The sequence below is a fragment of the Tigriopus californicus genome, chromosome 4 (assembly GCF_007210705.1).
Source record: "Tigriopus californicus strain San Diego chromosome 4, Tcal_SD_v2.1, whole genome shotgun sequence".
In the NCBI taxonomy this organism is placed as follows: domain Eukaryota; kingdom Metazoa; phylum Arthropoda; class Copepoda; order Harpacticoida; family Harpacticidae; genus Tigriopus; species Tigriopus californicus.
The window spans coordinates 3,794,031-3,810,487 of record NC_081443.1 but is presented as its reverse complement, the minus strand read 5'-3'; the positions used below and the strand labels follow the sequence as shown (position 1 = coordinate 3,810,487).

The window sequence follows — 16,457 nt, the reverse complement described above, 5'->3', positions numbered from 1 at the left end:
ACATCTGTGTTGTTTATTTTAAGGGATAAAGTGCAACGAGTCTTACTTGGCTTTAACCAATCAAGTGAAAATCGGGTGAAAAACTAGGTTGCGTGAGTTTTGACCTAGACTCAAAATGAAGAAATTGCAATTTGAAATCTCTAGTTTCCAAGCTCAATGGTCATATTTGACCAATCATTGGTAAGTCATCCAGTGCTGCTTTTCCAGTAAGTCCATAATTTCCGATTTTGCTATAGGCTCTGAGAGACCCTCAACCAAGAAATGTAATTCTAGTTTAGACGGAAAACCGGTACATTTCTGCTTGCACGGTTTAGAGCTGGCAAAGTTTGATAACTAGTCATAAAATCAGTCTCAATGGCCTATCCAATGAATTTCAACCCAAGCTTGATGAAATTGAAATTGCCCGTGGAAGCTCAAACGGAGAGTCGAAAATACAAATCACTCCCCTCTCCCTCCCTTCCTCCCTTCCTTCCCCCAAATTATGAAATCTGTGTTTATTCTCCATGCATTGGCTAGATTCACGGCTCCAGATAATTCCAATTTTCATGTAGAACTATTTGGAAAACCTCAGCGGATTTAACCAGATTTGGTTGCAAATCTTTTTTCACGCTTTATGATCTGTGGTTAAGTTTCTGAACCTTTTGCAAGTCGATCAACAAACAGTTGCTCGCTCCATTTGGACAAGATCAATTCAGAATCAATCGTTCGAAATCAAGCGTCAAATTGAAATGACGTCCTTGCCAAAAATACTCGAGCTTTCTCCTGAGCCAGCTCATATGAGATTTCCACATCCCGTTGAGGATCCACCGAAACGGCCAGGTTTTCTGGGCCTCCGTGACTTCAACCCGCTTCAAGTGACCCAGAACATTGCCCGTTCACATGCGGCCATCCTAAAAACCATCTCGCCACGTTTTGGGCGCAAATCTGTACCAAAGGTGGATTGCAATGGCAACATGGCCGTTAGAAGCTCTCCCGTTAAAGTTCCTGTGGTAAAACCCGCAGAACGGAAGAAAAGCCGTAGTAAATCCACGTCAATGCTCATATCAAAATCCGGCCACGAAACACAAGTGAGTTCTATTGATGATTTAATCGTATTTGCGATAGACAGCGCATCGAATTGGATTATGTCATTCAACCGTTTCAGAGGACAATGATTCATGTTTTGTCATACACACTGTAACGCATAACGTACCACATCAAGTTTTACACCCAGACGAACCTGACGCAATCATACTTGGCAACGCTTAGCTATGGAATATGTTTGCAAAACATAGAGAGTGCCAAATGGTTCCAGCAATTTCTGAGTCTCATTCTTGATCAGTCGTCCAATTCAAGAGTCTGTTTGAACTATTATTGAAACACATCCTCGTACAAACGACAAAAAAAAAATGTTTTCTTTGAAACATTCATAGGCTGAAAAAGGTATCTTGGAGGACTGAAACAAAGGTTTGTCGCTTTTTGCTTGGGCCGTGTCCAAATATGGGAGCTATCCAATCGACTTTCATGACACCGATAAAACACCTGTCGATTGGCAATTGTTGAAGTAGGAGGCTGCCAGGATTAGCCCCCGAATGTTCTCCTCACATGATCTGGAAGGTGTTGAATGCCGATGGTGCGAAAAGGTGACAGGTCGCTTTTATTGCGCTCAAAATGGCCCTTCAACTACCGCTGTTGTACCCTTAGCTCCTGATGATTTGAAGTGGCGTTTCTTGCCACTCTCTATGCCACACCCACCATCGAAGAATGGTTGCAAATTGCTGCCCTGGGGGTGTACTTTCAAAGCCAGACTACAGGGTACTTCACGAGGTGTAACCCTGGTGGTGTTGGATTTTGATTGGCGCCCGGTTGATGAACTACTCTTTATCGATCCACTTGTATTTTATTTCAAACAATTGAATCTATACCTCCAAGCTATGACATCCAATGCCCCAAAGAACCTGACCATTTCAGTTGAGCGAGATAATCCGTAGCTAATCTGGGTCTAACACCCAATCTCGAATGGGCACCATGTTTACATTTTAGGGAGGCTCTTCATCAAAGCCTCCCTGAGTTCTACCATAAATCAAGCATTCCAAGGGATCTTTGGTTAAAAATAACTAAAATTGAGCTTGACTTTTTTTCTATCTGACTTGCCTTTTGTGCAGTTTGCACCTGCATTCTCAGGTCGACGAGGTGATTTATCGTCAGATGGTTGTTGAAGCAATTACTGCAGGGTGCTGGCACTATTTCATTGGATCTTGATTAGGTCAGCACATAACCAACCCAATCAGGGCCATTGGTCAGCACTAGGTTTATCCATTGGCAAGCCAAGCTCAATCGAATAGGCCCTTGTCACAGCCCAAGGATATCCCTAAATCCGGCTTTGCGATTTGCATTGGTGCCGAACAAGGGCCATCGATTGATCGCTAAATCGATGAATGAAGTCGCTTAGGTAGTAGTCGGTGATTTGTTATTTTGAATCATAATTGTGCAACATATTTGGTTTGTCTCTGTGCAACATATCGTGTCGCTCGCTGCCTCAGTTTTTTATTACCGAGTTTTATGATTTTCTATCATCTGCGCTTGCCTTTCAAAAAAGAAGGGAAGAGCGTAAGCCACAAGTGTTTCAGCTCCTCGAATGAGGGTACTTTTGTCATGCATGTCTTAGCAGATCAGTCCTCAGCGGAGAAACACAGGAGTGTGTGGAATCGAAATCAAATCCTTCACTTTCTCAGCAGATCGCTGATTGATTTGTTGACAGTCCTTGTCTAATGATTAGTGAACGTCAATAATCCAGCTCGAACACTCTTCGAGAGATTACATGATCATCTGCCCTCACCACATCCGAGGCATTGATAAGCTTGCTATGATGGGGTGCGTCATGCACGCGCCAAAAAGATAAACTCTGTGGGAAGATATTTATAGTGAATCGCTAAAAACGAGGCCGATGTTGGGTGTGAGTTTAACTAAACAAGGCGAAAAACACGCAAAAACGGATGAAAAGTGCCACGGACATGGGAAAACGGGACAAAACCACCTAAAGAAGATAAGTGAAGATGATGGCAAGAACCCGGGGTCAACCCAACTGTCGACGGGTAGACCGTTCTTCAAGAAGCGAGATCAGGCCAAAGTAAGCGAAAGAAGGTTGGAAAAAAAAATAAATGAGCTCGCTATGCAATGGTTTTTGTCAATAGAGAGGCTCCTCACTCTCACTTTTAAAAGCTTCAATGCTAATGTGAGCATCACACACGGCCCCGCAAAAAATCACTCTTGAGAACCACCAAAAATGCCGTCATGAGTTGGGTCAAGTGTGGGTGTCGGTGATTTTTTGTTACCATAAAAGATGACCGCTCATATTTTCCTGAACTTCCAAGATGAGCCCATCCCCCTGAGGAATATGAAATATTGAGCCTAGACATAGACGTCCTCACTCACATTCACTTATTTCAAGCCTTCCCATTCGAGATTTTTGAGTGCACCTACAGTAATTCCGTGAATTTTTATGACGGGCTTACGATGTGCTATTAGAAGTCAAGTGAGAAGACGAGGATGAAGAAGGAAAAGACTGCAACGGCCAAGTCTGGTCATTGAGATCCTCGCATGACTTGCTGGTCTTAGCGGTGAATAGAGCCCCAAGGTCTTCCGAGTTCAATCGGAATGATAGTTTCCATCTGTGTCTGACTCTATCCGACCATTGTGCATACACAGTAGAATTGTGGATTACCACATAAAAAGAAGAATTGCTTAAACAAACTAACATGAAAGGAAAACATTAACTTGATAAGAAGTGTGTGATCAGTTCATGTCAAACTTCAATTGAAGAGAGAGAAGAAACATCTTCTTCATAATACAGTATTGCGTTAATTGAGTGTGAAGATCTCTGGGGTCCCAATATTTTGACATTGACAGTTTTCTTCACATGTGCGCAAGGTATGAAAGCGAATATTTGAAAGGCAGGAGAACAGGTGTTTTTAAGTTGACCAAGAGGGGGGAAAGCTCATTACTTATTGATAAATCTGAGTCCTGATTTGGTCTCCCTTCACTCAAAGACCGCGGAGAAAAAAATCGATCAAGTGTTGGAACAGTTGTGATAGATAGACACATTTCATCTGTGACACAAATCCTTGTTTGACACGGAGCTCGGTGCTGTTCAATTGAACATGAGATTCAATCGGGTGAATAAGTGTTGATGGCGATCATGTAAGAGAACATCAAGAAATAACTCGAGTAGAAACAGCTGGATATCCTGAATATGATGATAAAAGTGTTTCTTCTCCGAATTTTTTGCAGGTCTTATCAAGCGACCACGTGGATGCGTCCCAAAGGAGTCGCGTGGCCTGGATCAGCCCACCAACCACGCGCCGAACAGCCATGGATGCCAAAGTGGCCTCAAACGTCAGCAATCACTTCAGTGGAGGCCTAAACTCATCAAGGCCACCTTTGTCATTGCCTCCTGCCAGTGTTTTGGGCCCAGAAACTGATCCCAATCGAAACCGGGATTCCACCTCGCCAGGATTCAGTTCATCAGCCGAGCTCTTCGAACTTTTGGATCGACTCCAGTCGTCAAGGTTGGATGATCAACGATGTTCTATGCCAGCCACACTGGGAGGTGTAGCCGGGGGTGGGGCAGTCAAAAACGGTTTACCTGCTACCCAACAACCTAAAGCCAACAAAGTTCCTCAATCAAAGTATTTACTCCAAGAGACACTGGACGGGTCGAAACCCTATCCCATGATTGTCTTACCGAAAACCGGTGGGTTCTGGGTCGATCCACCCGACCAGGACCAAGATGTTCCGGTGGACGCAGAAGGGAATCCCGTTTTGCCCAAAGTCAACTTCAAGACCAAGTTTGAAATGGACGAAACGGCTCGTTGCTATCGAGCTCATTTCTTGGGTTATGAGCATTACAACTTTCATGGCATTGACGATAATCTGGGGCCTATTGTGCTCTCACTAAAAACCTATACCGATCAGGAGCAGGATGAGAACGGAGAAAATGAAGTGCACACACGGATCATTTTGAGGCTGAACTCGGGGACCATCCACAAGCTCATTCCTGACTCAGCCCTGGACAATAACTTGTCACCAGTCAAAGTGGCACAATTGTTGGTTCCTCAGTTGGCCCTAGACAGACTTAGTCCTGTTTTGTGTAGGAAATCGTCCGAACTTATCGTGAATTATGACGAACATGTCCTTGACAACTCTTTCAAATTTGGGCTGATCTACCAAAAGCTGGGTCAAATTACAGAGGAGGCCCTTTTTGGCAACCGACAGCATTCCACGGCCTTTGACGAGTTCATGTCAATACTGGGACAGAAAATCTCACTGGCGGATCATAAGGGATATCGTGGGGGCCTTGACACACAGTTTGGTCAGACTGGAGAAGAATCTCTTTTTGAAGAATTCCATGGACGTGAGATCATGTTCCATGTTTCGACCATGCTCCCTTTTACTGAAAACGACTGCCAACAACTTCAGCGCAAACGCCACATTGGCAACGACATTGTCGCCATCGTGTTTCAAGATGGCAACACACCATTCACTCCCGACATGATCACATCGCATTTTCTTCACGCCTACATCTTGGTTCAACCCATTGACCCCGACACAGCCTATACACGATATAAAGTCAGTGTGACCGCCAAGAGCGACGTTCCCTACTTTGGACCAAGTCTACCTTCACCGTCTGTGTTTCGAAAAGGACCCGAGTTAAAAGAGTTCCTCCTCACCAAACTGATCAATGGACAAAATGCTTGTCTCAAAGCGGATGAGTTTTCAAAATTGGAACAGAGAACCAGAGCTACCTTGCTGGCAAACTTGGAGGAAGAACTTGCCGTGAAGACGCAGGATTTCATCGGAGTGGAACCCGTTGAAATTATCAAGACCGATGGTGAACGTAGACCTTCCAGAATATTTGACACTGTGAAGAAGGCATTCGGGAGCCGGGGTGTGAAAGTACAAGGCGCACCAACAGAAAGTGCCAACGCTTCCTTACCAAAGATGACCAAGAGCAAGAGCTCGACGTCAAACCTTTCCCAACAGTACAGTACAAGCACCTTACAAAGTACCAATAGTATGATCGGCGTGAATGAGCCTTCCAAATTCCTACCCAACAAGACCTTTAATACGTCTGGCCGGCGAGGGTTTGGCGGCAAGTCAGATTCTGGCCGGGGTAGTGTAGGCACGGGCAGTACTGGACGAGGGTCGTCCCCAACCACAGGGTCTCCAATTTCCAGCCCGGACATGCCTAACCGGGTACCAAGTTCCGATGGGGGCCCCACCCTCTCTGAATCGGATGACTCCTCTTTAAATTCAATGGAGATGGATCAACACGAACACCATCGCCTTCAACACACCCAATCCCAAGGGACATCGTCCGCTTTTATCAATCGGCCTCTGAAGAGAGTCTCTGTTCCCAATTTGGGCTCGTCTGGTTATGGCCTACCATCCCATCATGGAATCCAGTTTGACCCAGATTGCCAGAACATTGTCTCTGGGCCCATAACCACTGTGACGTTAGACGGTGGTCCCCCGTTAAGCCAATTGGACCGGTTCCAAGAGGAGATTTCCAGATTAAAGGTGGACAAACTCGAGCTTTTGCGTCAAAGCGTGGCATCGCAACGCGAAGTGAAGAGGTTGCGTGATCGGGAATCGCAACTTCAGACTGATTTGACCGTAGCTAGTCGTGAGATTCAGCGATTGCGCGTGGCTCTGAAAGAACGCGATGACGCAGGCAAAAACAGTTCGTGACGGACTCGAACCCCTCTTTCTTCACCAATCTTATTATTATGCTTTCTGAGTGCCTTAACACCCCCGACGAATCGGCCTTTCTTTGCTTTCTTGAACTTGTTCATCTTTTTGTTTCATTTTCGTCACTAGTCAACCTCCTGAGAAGTAAATTTGAATTGACAAACCTTTGATTTATAAGCAAACAACAACACCAGCCACCATCACGTGAAAACCATAACAGCATCCTTGAACAACGTTGATAATGATGATAATATCCCTCGTCTGATAGGAATCTGTGAGTTCTTGTCGATGTATCTGATCTTGAAACAAATAAATAATTCTATCTTTTTATCTTGAACCAGAGAATTTATTGGTGCCACACCTAGGACATTTTACGAGATCATGAATACTGATTAAGATCCAACATCTCAATGTCAATGAGTATCAAGCCATATTCAACTCCTCAACAAGCGATAGCACGTTGGCATACAAAAAAACACGTCGGGCTTTGTTTGAGACATTGGGAAACCGCACTTTGACTTCCAACTCAATTGATGGGCATGAAACGATCTGAGGGGGATGACTAGCACGTGGTTACATTCAAAGCAGGTCATGCTGTCAATAATTGAAGGGGTTTACATTGCACCCCCAATTGTGACGATGATTTATGATCGTGAGATGCTCCCATACTCTCAATAAATACACGAAAGTGCCCATTATTCCACCATTGATCTAAACCGAGATCTCCAGACAACTTGGCACTCAAGATACAATGAATCGATTTAGCAGGTGAAATTTCTTCTCGCCAATGGGTGGGGTCACTCCTCGATTTCAAAGGGTAATTTGTTTTCCTCTCGACGACATTTACATTCATAAATCAGCAGGGGGCATAGGAGACAAGCATCCATTGGCCCCAAAGATATACACTATATAAATAGAATATTTAACATCGTTTATTTTACATTGAAGCGCAGACTACTGATTGCGTTTTTGAGAGAGGAGAATCCCTGCTTGTGTGCATGTTTCTGTTTCGCTTGGCTGTTAGAACCCATTCAATCCCCTTTCATTAACTGAATGCACGCCAATCCGTCTTCTTTAGAGGATAGGAGTTGCGAAAGCCTTTAAAATTTGACTACCGATTGCAACATGTTCGAAAACAATAGAGGATCCTGATCCACTCTTAATCGAGCTGACCTCTTGATGACGGCATAGCAATGAAGGATTAATTGCTCTGTTTTCTAGTATGTCAGTGCGGTCATGAATTTCCTCCGTATCATGAGAAAGTAAAAGAGCTCGAGAATACCCATGTAATTAGCCCATCATTCAAGCTTTGATGACCAAGATCTTTGATTTGTTTTCGTATTTAAACCTGATCAAAGATAGTCAGGGTCTGAGTTCCACATTAGGCTTCCGAATCAGTGGTTCTTTGGAACATTCGGATAGAAACCTTGGGTAAGTTCTCTCCTCGGTGACTTGGAATTGGGGACACAATGGAGATGCCCTGTCTTCGTCATGGATTCAATTCTTGAAGCATGTAGGCAACCATAATTGGATTCCAAACCTTTTTAGTAGAAGATTGATTGGAAATTGGCTCAGTCGTTCAGTCCACCTCGATCCAAAATGAAGACCTGTGGGATTATCCTGGTACTTTTGGCTGCTATGGCAATGCAAGCTTGTTTTGCTGTCTATGATTACGACCTGGACGAGGTAAATTGCGCAAACCCTTTGTAAACCCATCAACGCCATTGCTCAGCCAATTTTAATCAATCCCATTTTAAGCACCCCGCTCGAGATCCGCACAACTTCGTGGATACGCTAGAAGAATATGACGGACATCCTCGTGACTTGTGGAACTTTTTGGAATGGAGAAGAGCCCTTCAGCGACACTTGAGAGGATCGAATCCAACCCTTGGGAGGAATTATGTCAAGAGGCAAAGGTTTGATGCCCGAATGAAGAAGGTAAATGACGAAAAAATCTGACAACCAGTTTCTGAACTGGATGCAAACGTTTCTTGGTACTCGTAGGGTAAGAGATATTGCCAACGATTATTTCTTTGGGAATTTCTTTGGAAACTTGCACATCGGCTTATCCTGGCAAATTTTAACCATGGATGAAATACATTTTTTTCCTACTGCTTAAAAGGAACAAGCCTCTGCTTAAACAAAGTTTTAAACAACATACAGAAAAAATCGTTACTTCCTTACGTACGAGTGCTTCATGCCCAGGGCATTTTTGTTTGCTAAAATTGAAAAAGATGTTGCTTATCATTTCAGGCCGAATCATGGAAATAAAAAACGAATCACTTTGGATTGAAGCATTGGATGAGGCAGATTTTAATGTGAACTGACAGGAAAAGGTGTCCCATGTCAGAACAAGCTAATCAAACCAAGACTTGCTCTTATGAAAATCGGTCAATAAATCATTATCATTCAACCTCGTCCGTGCAATTCCCTGAGCTTAATTTTAATTCGCACTACCAATCCCAAACTGTAATGATCTTCGTATTGTTCTTATTTAAACCACAACATTCCATCCATGAGCCTACCATACTTGCAATTGTCGGCGAGGTGGGTGCTAAATGTCTCATGTGTTTTGTGCCCTAAATGGAAATGTGGCACATTGACAAGACTGATGATGACGACGCTCCTTGGATGGAGCTATTGGCTATGGTAGCCGCTACACACAAAAACTCAGTGGTTGGATGGAGGCCACCTCCCTTAGTTTCTTCCAAACATCCATACATTCATCCACCCATCCATCCACCACTATCATCTCTGTCCATTTGAGTGGTCCTGGTGGTCGTGGTTTGTCGTCGTCGTCGTCGTCGTCGTCGTCGTCGTCCTTTTCCTTCACTTCCTCGTCTATTTGCCACCCACCAAATGAACCACATTTCGCCAATGTGTGCAGGAGTGTGTGTTGGATCCATAAATCGTGCAATCTTTGGAGAACAATGCTCTTTATATAGAGTTCGGCCGTGCAAACTGGCTAAAATGGGTCCGGAATCAAAGATTCAAATCTGACTTGGAAAACATTCAAGTCCATTGTTGACGTCTGGAGGGTCGAACTCCAAGTCAATTGTTTGGCATCAACAACTTGCTTAGTTGAGGCACCAAGGTGAGGGATGATCGGAGTTGCTCATCAAAATGCCACGGGAATTATTGGGCCCAATCAAATACAGTCGGTTTCATGGGGAAAGATGGAGTTCTAGTCAGGGATCGTGGTAAAGATGTTTGGTTCGACACCAAACATCTCCTACATGTTTCCCATGAACAAATATGGCACGGGTTCCCCTCTTCTTTTTTGAAGCTGGCTGTCAACCAAACTTCCAGCCGTCATGTTTTCCTTGATTAAGGCGATGACCAGATTTCATATCTCCCTTAATTGAGTCCTTTACTGAGGAAATCCTTGAAACCAAAACCAATCACGGCGTTACTATTTCTCCTCCTAGCATATTTTAGCAAAGCCTCTGGCATATATCGAGCCAAACCAAAGAGTATTCACAACGCGCTAGAAATAACCTCGTTGATGACACCCAACCGGGATAAGCATCGTCAGATCAACGGACATCCACCATCAGCAACGAGATGTTCCTGGGCCAAAACAAGTTTTCCCAAGAGGTTTGGATTAGGTTTCCCCACTCAACATGATTGACATTAGGTGCACGTGCATCTGTTCCGACGCACGCGGGTCACGATCAGATTCCAAAAAGTGTCGTTCAGTCAAATCACTCGTCTTGGAATACTCTGACAGTAATGTTGGCGCGGACTCGAGCCCTTTCCCGAAATCGATCGGCCATTGTTGGTGTTGGCTTTGGGACTGGCATTCTTTGGTTGATGACATTAACGAGCCAAGTGGAAAATGGCCAATCTAAATCATTGGATTGTCTTTGTCACGAGGTCCTTCGGCCCGTTTTCCTCCACGATTTCATGCCGGCACATATCCAATGCCAAGGCGAATTGATTTGTCTGATGACTCGTTTGGGCTGGCTGTGGACGGTAGCAAATCTCCATCCTGAGTCTCAAGATGACAAACAAGAAATGGAGATCCACACCCAGAAAGTGATTGAAACGTTTCGGAAGGAGAACGAGGCGTGGTAAGTGATTCGATTCATGAATAATGGCGCTTTGTGTCACCCGAAATCGAAAGTTGTCCAATTGTCCAATTGTCCAATCTCTCACTTAACTCTCGTTTATTGCAGGTTTGGTCGGTCAGATCTGGCCTTGGAATTTGGGCATTGCAGCCACGAGTTCGGGAATGATAAGTACTTCTTCCAGCAAATCGATATTGCGGCCACTTATTTCCTCAAATGTTTGCAAGAGAAACTAAGACGCCAATTGTGTGCAGGATGTGTGTCCGACTACTGGAACGACTTCCGAGGCTATCCTCGAACTCGCCGCCGACCCAAGTGGATTGAAATAGCGCCAATAAAGAGGAGTGAAAGTTGTTTCAAGTGTGTGTAAAAAGTTTCCTAACATTTACAGCAACGCCTCAAGATGTCAAAACTTATTTCGCCCTGCGAGGTTAGATTCAAATCAGCGAGATCGACTGCGCCATTTTGGGATGGCAAAAAGGGACTCTTTATCCGATCGTCAATCACGACACTAGCAGCTAGCAAGACATGAAACAATATCGTCCGACAACAATGACATCCCTCTATCCGACTCTATCTGTTCCAAGGCCCTCTTCGGAGCAATCAAGAGGGTCCAATCAGATCGGTGAGAAGAACCTTTCCGATGACAAATGGAGGGTAAACAAATCTGAGATGACCGAACAGACATTTCGATTGGCGATCGACCCCCATTTCCAGTCAGGGACGGGCATCCATCCTCTCGGTCTCATTCTCGGTTGGTACACTACACTCTCCCTGCCCAAGATAGAGTACATGCATCGAACCGAAGATTGGTTCAAAGGATAAGCATAACAGAATCACTATCCACCCCGCACGCAAATCCTTATCTAAGCCCCTCCAATGCGCAGAGGATGTATTACGTAGAGGTAACGGGTCATTGAAGGGCATTTTCTCCATGATTAATTGTTATCAAACACACATTGCACACACACGCACACACACACACACAGGGAGTTTTTCTTTCTGTGTCTCGCTATCTTGTGACAGTCCTGGCCTGCAAATTATCTTTCTTTGTCCTCGAGGCATTTGAAATCTTGATCAGTTGAGCAAAGCAAAAATGGCTTAATGTGTGTGCTCCTATTATTTTTAAGATGAGTCATGTTTTTGAACTAGGTCTGATGAAAGGTGTGTGAATCTTGGAATGTTCATCCCATTTCCCAAAGAGAGTACTTTTTATAAGCTTCCAACGGGAATGCAATGAATAACAGAGTAACGGTGGGAAAAACAGAAACATAAAGTCAGCATTAAAAGTTCAACAACAATGGCACACATTGAAGTTAGCAATAATATTTAGCCTTTTCCGTAATGCTCAAATGGAAATGTAATATGGAACCAGTGTAGCCGGGCGGTCTGAGGGACATTGTTAACAAGGCAAAAAAATCTCCACAGATGACTTAGACTCAAAACCTACTGTCCAGATTTAGCCCTTATTAATGGGGACCACATTCCCAGTTACGGTTAATAAGTCCGCATAAAATTATATAAAGGAATCATGTAACCCCAAAAACATGGTGTGAGTTCAATGGCTTGCTTCCACATCCCACATTGCCTTGAAATCTTTTTGCCAAAAAGTTAGCCATGTATGCAATTTCACCGGGGCAAGTACCTAATAGTCAATATACCCTCCTTTGGCACAACAATAGCCTTCAACATGCCAAAGGTGTTCTTTTTAAGCTGACAGAATGTCGCAACTCGTGAAAAAAACAACAAGTAAGATGGGCCACACTTGTTACATACCTCGTTCTTACCATTGACCTGAGAATGGACCAGATCCCAAAGTCCACCGGATCCAGTGCTGACGATTTTAAATCAACTCTTTCGGATTTTGCCGTCCAACTTTATGTGAGACGTGAAGTATAAAGTAATGATTTGTGCACAGGCTTTGTAGGGGTCAAGTAATTGATCATACATTTTTGGACATGTTACACATATGACATAATGAACTTTCTGTCTCTCTGAGTATCTCTGAGGTATAAAGTGGTTTTTGTTTAGTTGATTGTATGTTAATTCACTTCGAAAATCAAGCCGGATTGGTAAGCTGTGAGGTCGTTGGCATGTCGTACATATAGTAGCTTAAGAAAAGATCATCATAAACTAGTATGTAAAATTGAACGAAGACCTCGAAGAACAGCAGTGGCTACACGAGTTGTAAGTAGCTAGCTGGCTAGCATTTCAATACCATAAACCACCAAGTTCAAGTTCAAGCGGCCGATTTAATATCTTGGTTAACGACTTCCTACACAAAACTGACAAATGGTGATGGTCCGAAGCAAAGAATCCTCGTGCGTTGGAAAAGGTCCTGGTTGTATCTTACAATTCGTTCTGCTTATTATCGATATGCAAAACCAGGGAACAAGTGGCCCGCCCTTCATTCTTACATATGTCAGTTACGCCAGTTAAAACGAGTGTGCAAGAAAATGAACCACCAGAAAGAAACAGAGACTACAATATGCAGAGAGGCACAAGGACCAAACAAATGGCAGGGAGAGCGATGCCAAATGTGGTCTTTAACCCTGGAAGTCTCGGCGAATCCTGAGAGATGAGAACTTCAAAGCGGGCATCAAAACAGTGCCCGAAACACGAAAGAGACCCAGGAAGGGCCCAACCACTGATCGGTCACCACAGATTGTCATTAGTTTTCTCAGAGTCTCACAGGTCTTAAAAGTCGCATTTAGAGATGATCAGGACAAATGCCTTGCTAGACCAGGTAATTGGTTTTAATCTATGAACTGACCATTTGTTAGGGGGTGTCAAAAGTTTTGCCAGAGGAAAAATAAGCAGGAAAAGTCCTTCGACCCGTCCAGGTACGAACAAATTGAATTTGATCAAGTCAGGTATATTGAAAATACAATTAAATGAGCCAGGCAAGTATCCGTGAACTGCAGAAATTTCTCTACTAACGGACAGTCCACGCTGTTTTCGTTTTAAAATTTTCGGCACACCGGGTCTTTACATATTCAGGGCTGTTTGGAAAAAGGGTTCCACCCAATCATTATCACGACTGCGGTCGATTAACAATAGTTGAGCAAAGCGTGCCCTTTTACTCAGCGACTGAACATGGCACTCACCAGATACTAGTCATGACGACAACCTCTGAGAGGATCTAGTACATACTTCGAGATGAGATCGAGCTAATCACCCTCACATTCTTGCACTGAAGTTGAGCTGGTCGCAAAGTTTTGTCCTTTTATGGCTGGAGCACTTGAAACCAGATTAAGGAGTTCCTCCATCCTCATCCACCGAGCCCTACTCAGTACTCACCTCCAACCCTTCAAGTTTCTTAGGAACTCCTCCTCCTGTTTCCTTACTGCTTTGGGTGGAGGCCTCTGCAGGGTGCGACTACGAATTCGCAACAAACGTCAAATTCCGACCAACTCGGCGGGGCTGAAATCGAGGCAAATCACTTGAGATCCACGAGCTGATTGAAGGGTGGTTGTGCATACTGTTCAACATGTGTGTACATAGTATATAAACTCGTATCCGTACTGTAGAGATGGTATATCTTTTTATTTAGAGCGAAACCTTCGGATCAGATTGGCCCTCCAAGATAATAGTTGTTTCGGGATCTTGTGGCGTGTTTCCTCGTTGCCACAAGTATTTCGAAAATGGACTTTACGTAGGCTCATCCAAATGGGCTAGAGTGAGTGGGCATCGTTAAAACCTTACCCCGAAAACATCTTCGGAATAACCCATAAAGCTTTGGTGTCCATAATGAATAGTGTTTGGTTTATGGCATGGCTACGCAAAATGTAGACCACCACCACCAATATTGTACTCTAACCAATAACGGCGAGAACCTGGCGGCCTCGTCTTCTATTGCATTAGCCTCGGGGCCGCTCGTTCGTTGTTGTGCTTGAAATGGGCTCGCTCGGATTCAAATTAAATGTCTGGCTTTTGCACGTTCGAGATGCTTCTTCATCTTCTCAAGTTAATTATCCCGTCTTGCACTCTTCACCTCGGAGAAATAGATCTGCTCTTAAAAATTAAACGCCCATGCTCTGTTGTCGATGTTTACTTATTTAGCCATTTTGGCACTCTGTCCTTCCTCGATGGGCGTACATGAGCGTACGAACAAATTCATTATTGACCATATTTTTGGGCGGATGCCATGAATGAGACGCCAAGTTTCATGGTTCATTTTCATGATGACCATGTCCTCCTTAATCAAAGAATATGGCACATTACGTGAGGCGAACACCATGATGATACATAATCGTGTACCTTGGATCATCTGCTTCAAGCCCAAAATCTCGTGATTTATCATCTTAAGAATCTTACTAGTTTTTTCTTAAGTTTTAGTGCCGGAAAGTTTTGTATTGTGCTCCTCTTTTAACCACATTCAAGGTGATCAATAGCCTCTTTTTGTACATGATGGAAACTTATATTGATTGGAAGTCGAAATGGATTTCATGACGACTAGAATTTGGGAACTGCTGTAGGTATGCATATCATAAGGCATGATGTAGTTTTTGGCCCATGTCCTCTATTTATCAACCTTGTCCAATTCATCACCCCAAGGGGAATTATAAAAATAGTTTTATTCTCTTCTCTCAGTTTTGGCACGTGCTCTGAAATTGCGCGGGTGGCAATGCCGACCTGGCCGCAGTAAGTCGGACCCGCTCGGTATCGCGGGTGCATGAAATCGGATGTAGCCAAGTGCACCGTACTCCCAAAAGCTGGAAACGAGCACACTCTTTCAGAAAATCCTCCTTTGTTATTCGGTTGTGTCTTTCTTTTGGCACACTACTCCACATTGGTTTGGGAATGCCATGGTGCGAGATTGAACTTGGCCCCTCAATCGTGATGACGGTCAAGGGCGTGATCTCCAAGTCATCAAACGACTGGCTTATTCGCTTGAAAAAAACGTCTCGACAATGTTTCTAAAGATCATAGGAATGGCATATTGATCAAAGGCACTTGAGTCGGGTCGTAATGCCAATGCTTTTGACACTTGGATGGTTTAACTTGGAAGAATGAGACGGCAGCATCATAGGCTTGCTCAAAACGAATAAAAAAGACGTTCAAGGCAATGCTTGCCTGTTGCAAGAAGACTAGGCTATGGGAAGATTGTTTTACCCGTTGACCTCTCTGTAGTTCTTGTATTATAATTTAGCAACAAACTCAGCTGAAATGAACACACCAATAACAGTGAGTTTTAATGTGAGGCAGAGACCCACCCAAGTACCGCTGGAAGTACCCAATTTCGGAGGCGTTCGAAGAAATTAAGATTTGCGATAGACTCTAAAACAGAGTTGCCGCCATTAACCAGTTCAAGTTTACCCGTTCGTCTGCGGAAAAACAGCGGTGGAATTAAATGAGAACAGGCGTGTTCTTGGGTGGCAAACAAGCAGGCTGAACCATGTCTATGGTGGGTGTACTGTATGTGTCCGTTGGAGGTCACGACACACGCATTCAAATAAGCCTTTTTTTATTGACACGTCTGTTTTGTGAAGAGTTTGAGACCACATGTCAATGACCCAACCACGATCCAAGCGAGGTTTGATGGCGAGCAGGGGAACCCTGAATGGATTGCAAAGTCATTTTAAATGCCAATAAATCTTTCCCATCCCTATCACATGCATGTTTGACCATAATTTTCTTGAGATTGAATGCTCCCCC

The 16,457-nt window shown here is 44.0% G+C and overlaps 2 protein-coding genes across 5 annotated transcripts in view; both read left to right on the top strand.

Moving 5' to 3' along the window:
* LOC131878962 (rap1 GTPase-activating protein 1-like) overlaps positions 1 to 7,066 on the top strand; it is a 56,184-nt gene extending 49,118 nt beyond the window's left edge. Inside the window, exons 1-2 of one of the 4 annotated variants that reach the window (XM_059225126.1) lie at positions 646 to 1,067; positions 4,270 to 7,066. In XM_059225126.1, the coding sequence (XP_059081109.1) occupies positions 729 to 1,067; positions 4,270 to 6,729 (2,799 nt within the window). In that variant the 5' untranslated portion in view covers positions 646 to 728 and the 3' untranslated portion in view covers positions 6,730 to 7,066. Of the gene's footprint in view, positions 1 to 645; positions 1,068 to 2,852; positions 3,110 to 4,033; positions 4,180 to 4,269 lie in introns of those variants that run through there. The other 3 variants (XM_059225127.1, XM_059225129.1, XM_059225128.1) reach the window with 3 other exon arrangements.
* A 3,507-nt stretch (positions 7,067 to 10,573) lies between these two features.
* Positions 10,574 to 11,181, top strand: LOC131878963 (uncharacterized). The gene is made up of 2 exons (XM_059225130.1): positions 10,574 to 10,802; positions 10,908 to 11,181. The coding sequence occupies exons 1-2, from the start codon at positions 10,636 to 10,638 to the stop codon at positions 11,167 to 11,169; spliced, it is 429 nt and encodes a 142-aa protein (XP_059081113.1). The 5' UTR covers positions 10,574 to 10,635; the 3' UTR covers positions 11,170 to 11,181.
* The last annotated feature ends 5,276 nt before the right edge of the window (positions 11,182 to 16,457 follow it).